General features: G+C 48.5%; 1 protein-coding gene across 1 annotated transcript; it reads left to right on the top strand.

The window, feature by feature from the left end:
• Positions 1-428: 428 nt before the first annotated feature.
• LOC119096997 (NADH dehydrogenase [ubiquinone] iron-sulfur protein 5) lies at positions 429-4,510 on the top strand. Its single transcript, XM_037220000.1, has 3 exons — positions 429-580; positions 3,338-3,548; positions 4,330-4,510. Exons 1-3 carry the CDS (start codon positions 549-551, stop codon positions 4,429-4,431), a joined length of 345 nt encoding a protein of 114 aa, XP_037075895.1. The 5' UTR covers positions 429-548; the 3' UTR covers positions 4,432-4,510.
• Positions 4,511-4,816: the final 306 nt, after the last annotated feature.

Genomic DNA, 4,816 nt, shown 5'->3' with positions numbered 1-4,816 from the left:
ACAGATAACCTGTGGCATGTGCAGAGCTACGCGTGCCAGTTTCAAGATAAGGGACTACTTTTCTGTGATTGAATTAGGATCTTAAACAAAAATTATGTTAAATCTTGGTTCTAAAATGTTTTGCTTTTGTGACATATATACTGACGCTTACATAACATAAATCAGAGGAAGAGGAGAACTGGCTTTTAAAGTTTGCCTATATCATGTTGACCACGATATACTATGCAAACCATACTAGCCCATGATATATCATGGCTAAAACTGGGCCTTTTGATACAAATCAAATGTAAATTTTACCCTCTCTTTTACTTATTCTTTTGTGCATCAACAGCTGTAACCTTCTCCCAGCATCGCTGGAAAGAAAATTTTCCGACATTGCACGAATACATTTATGACGCTCTTGTATCATTCATGGAGTGAAGTTTATCGAAAAACTGTGGGTTTGTCGAGGGATCGAGGAAGAAGAAGGCTGTTCTGTTCGTGTTCAACGCTGAGGCGATTATAAGTTTGCTCTCGTCTCCTATTTCTCCATTTAAAACTGTCGTGCAATGGCGAGGGATGTGCTGACCGATCCTTGGAAGTAAGCATGTTGCGATTTTTGTACTGTCTGATCCGTACTCGACTGATTCCGGTGGGATCCATAATGCTTTCTGTTTTCTCCAAGCTCATCCTTCAATTTTAGGTACATGTCAGCGGCATCCCAGTTGGAGCATGAAGATTAAAGCCTTCTATCTTGTGTGTAATGATCAGGATGGACTAGCTGCACATTGTGTTGGCAGCAAGCCAACTTATATTTTAGTGCCAGGACAGATCAGACTGTTTCAGTGGCCCATTTCCACCATGACCTCATTGTGGACCAGGCTGAAAAAGCACATGTTACATTTTGTGGTATAGCAGTAACATCCCTAAGATTTGAAGTTGCCAGGATGTTAGAATGATTGGCATGAAAGTTAATTTCAGAGCATGTTTCACTGTAATGTTAGGCTCATGTGTTTGGTGCATGGTTGCTACCAATTTTGCCGCATATAGAGCCAATGTTCCGAGGAAGTATGGTGCTGAAATGAAACTGTCAAAGAAACATACCCCACAACAGTTTTCAAGCAAAAACAATTTGAATGTTCAGCACTGTTTGGCTTGTTCTGGGTTTGATGCACACATGCTCCAGTTTTAATGCACCAATATAATGTAAGAGCTCAGCACTGCAGATGGATTTCTTGCAGGTTGGATTCTGGATGACAAAGACATTGCCCAGTGCATTCAGCATAAAAGACAACTCTATATGCATGTACATTTTGACTAGTACCCTGGTTGCAAGTAAGCAATCAAGACTCTTCAAGCCAGACTTAACAAAACATGTTATACATGTTAAAGCAGCAGCATCCTAACAATACATTAGTCCATATGCTCCTTAATCCAAGGGTTTAGGTTTTGGCACATGAACACTACCAATTTTAGCACACAGGAAGCCATTGTCTCATGGAATCATGATGCGGCTAAGGTAATTTCAAATAGTGGCTCACCCAAAACTTATTCAAGCAAGTTGACAAGTGAATTTACCATAGTTGTTTTCCTGTCTTGAGCTCAGCACAGGCATGCTACAGGCTAAGTGTACCAAAGACATAATTTACTGCAGAGTGATCTACAAAGGGGAAAAATGGGAAACACCTACTATGTAGACTACAGACATGTGATTATTATTGATGATATGAGGAGTTTGTTAAATATTGCCAAGTATATTCAATATGGATGCCTCTTGGTGTTCTTTGCCCAATATATTTTGGTCTGAAAAATATTACTGAGGAGACCCTTTTTCCCTAATTGCCATGACTGGAGGTATACACACCTGCGCACATGCGCACATGTGTACCTGCGCACATGCACACACATGCACATGCACACATGCACACACACACACACACACATACACACATATATGTATATATATATATATATATATATATATATATATATATATATATATATATATATATATATACACAACTCATCAAGATAATATAGCATGCACAAAATGTTGGCAATGTAACAGTTAACCAACAGTTTCTATGAATTTGAATAATGTGAGTTGTGGAGTGTTGGCCTCACGTGACATGATGATTTCCAAGTTTTTTTTCTTGAAGACGACAAGTAAATTAGATTGTGTTTGCACAGAATTCACAACTGGATGACCAGAAGCATTTGGCAAATGTTTAAGTGGGGGCACATTAATGGAGACATAAATGCATTTCACAGAGACTGTAAAATGGTTGACTCAGATTCTTCCATTTTCATCATCATAATTTGGGAAACTACCCTCCCAGTTGGGGTAGCAGGCATTTACCCATCACACCAAAATGAGCCTAATGTTTCTTTAACCATAACTGATAATTCAAGCCTTCCCTTACCATAAGTCATTTTGCATGATTTTTTGTCTATCCCAATCAGTAATTCTGCCTTATCTTTGTTCTGGCAAAGTCTTATTGAAATCTGTGAAGTTTTGCTTATGGCGCATCAGGCCAGCAGGGAGAACAAATCCTTCATTTTCAGATTCACTCAAACAGCAGACTGATTTTGAAGCCCAGCTCTCTGTCAGCACATCACATTACAGTGCCCTTTGTGTTGTGTAGTCACAATGGTCTACTCATTTATTGTGTATTGCTCTACTTTTCACTGATTACTTATGTTGTTGCCTGTCTGACTACTGATCACCCAAAATCAGTCTTACAGCACCAGGTGTTGGGTCACATGGCATACATGCACACATCAGTCACCTTGTCACACCCTGGCTGTGCTGAGAAGGCGGGGAATGGAATGACTGTGGTGGGTTCACCGCACCTTCTGTGTTGACCATCATGCTTGAGTTTGTGTAACATTTTTTTTTGAAATTTTTTTTCCCTTGAAATTATTGTTCTGGGTTCCATCCACTTGGCCTGTCATGTGTACTTCATCTGCCCAGCCTGGGGCTCTCCATCTGCCCATCTGCCCAGCCCACCTGGCACACACAGCATGTCCCCTCCATCCAGTGTGTGCCCTGTGTCCGGCATGTCTCCTATGCCCAGCGTGTCCCCTCTGCCCAGCATGTCCCCTCTGCCCAGCATGTCCCCTCTGTCCAGCATGTCCCCTCTGCCCAGCATGCCCCCCTCTGCCCAGCATGTTCCCTCTGTCCAGCATGTCCGCTCTGCCCAGCATGCCCCCCTCTGCCCAGCATGTCCCCTCTGCCCAGCACGTCCCGTCTGTCCAGCATGTCCCCTCTGCCCAGCATGTCCCCTCTGCCCAATGTGTCCCCTCTGCCGAGCATATCCGGCCCGACCCGTTTGACCGTCACCGCGCTGTGCGCCAGGCTTGGTGAGCTGAAGGGCTGGGCGCCGCTCTTCCGCAACCCGTTCACCGACATCTTCGGCTGCGTCATGACGCACCAGTCTGGCTTCAAGTGCCAGGACTTCGAGGCCCGATTCGGAGACTGCATGGAGGCGTACGGGCCGCACCGCGGGGCCAAGGAGTGTCGCGTCTACTTCAACGACCTAATGGAGTGCTCGCGGATGACCAAGCAGGTGCGAATTCACCGCCCCGTTGGGAGAGGGGCTGCTGTTGACGGGGGGAGGGGGCACACGGATGTGAAGAAGCGTGGCATTCTTCCCGAGGATCCCGTGGTGTAACGGTCGAATCGGAGACGCAGTTGTTACTGTACGAGATCGGGGTCGGTGGACCGGGGTAGTTTGTAGCGGAGAGGATGGAGTGGGCATTCAGCGTTAAGATGACTCCCTGGATACGGGCTGGACCGCAGGGGTTTGAAGAGGGGACGTATCACACGGTGCTTTGGTGTGTCAGTGATTTGCTGCGGCTGAGACGAAGGTGAGTTTGATACGCATCATGCACATCCGTATCAAACTATGGCTGTGTGTCTGCTGAAGTGTGTCGGATCGTGACGTGACATCCCCGTCACACGAATGTCATTTGAGGTCCACTGCCGTGGGTTTTGCAGTAATCACTTAAGTTATGTTCCTTGCGTGGTAAACGCCACTGCCGCACTGGAGCGCTGAGTGCTGCTGCAGCGACGTACCTGGTGGTGATGTGGGAGCCCCATTGTGTTCTGTGTTGAAGCCGAAACTTTGGATGCATCGTGCGACGTAAAGGGCGAACGATGACAAGAATCATGCCATGCGGATCAGGAGAATTGCCGCAACATGGTACGTGTTTCTACGCGAAAGAAATTCAGCGCGCTAAATCTTTTAAAAAGCGTTTTTCCGCGACAGTTTGGCGCGTCGTCCTCGCCGCTCGGCGCCGGTGGCCGGGGCCGTGCGCGCGCGCTCAGTGTCTCCTCCCTGTCGGCAGGTCAAGCGGGTGCAGGAGATGCGAGCCGAGCGGAAACGACAGTACAAGGCCGGCGAGTTGAAGGAGCGGTACGCACCACCGCCCAAGATCGACGCCTTTTGACCTGGCTCGGCGTGGTGCGGAGATGCGCTGGTGGCGGGCTGGCCGGCTGTAGTGTGAATATATGTTGGAGGTGTGCTGAGTGCGGGTATGGCGGCTGCGGCGGCGGGCAGGCTGCCGTACGCGGCGGAGGAGGACGCGGCTCCAGCGACGGCGCGGTCGGCAGCGGCGCCGACGCTGTGAGGCTGCCAGCCTGGCGTGGGGATCTTATCGAGCGGCGCTGCTGGTCGGTGTGCACGCTCGAGGGATCTCGCTGGTGGCCGTCAGTGCACGTTGGTCGGACCGTGTGGGCTCGGTTGGCGTGGCACCAGCTGAAGGCCGGAGAGACGGAGCGCACCGGCTGGCACTGGTCGGTGAGGGAGGCCGTCGCTGCGGCTGGTGGCAGCTG

This window comes from Pollicipes pollicipes, unplaced genomic scaffold (assembly GCF_011947565.3).
Source record: "Pollicipes pollicipes isolate AB1234 unplaced genomic scaffold, Ppol_2.1 Scaffold_4295;HRSCAF=5057_pilon_pilon_pilon, whole genome shotgun sequence".
In the NCBI taxonomy this organism is placed as follows: Eukaryota; Metazoa; Arthropoda; class Thecostraca; order Pollicipedomorpha; family Pollicipedidae; genus Pollicipes; species Pollicipes pollicipes.
The sequence above is the reverse complement of the archived record's forward strand: the minus strand, read 5'-3'. Positions and strand labels throughout refer to the sequence as shown.

Bases quoted from the DNA above. Each gene is read 5' to 3' on its own strand.
- LOC119096997 (XM_037220000.1), top strand. From the start codon at position 549: ATGGCGAGGGATGTGCTGACCGATCCTTGGAA. The intron at 581-3,337 runs GTAAGCATGTTG...GCTGTGCGCCAG, and splicing joins GTGCTGACCGATCCTTGGAA to GCTTGGTGAGCTGAAGGGCT. The intron at 3,549-4,329 runs GTGCGAATTCAC...CCCTGTCGGCAG, and splicing joins GCTCGCGGATGACCAAGCAG to GTCAAGCGGGTGCAGGAGAT.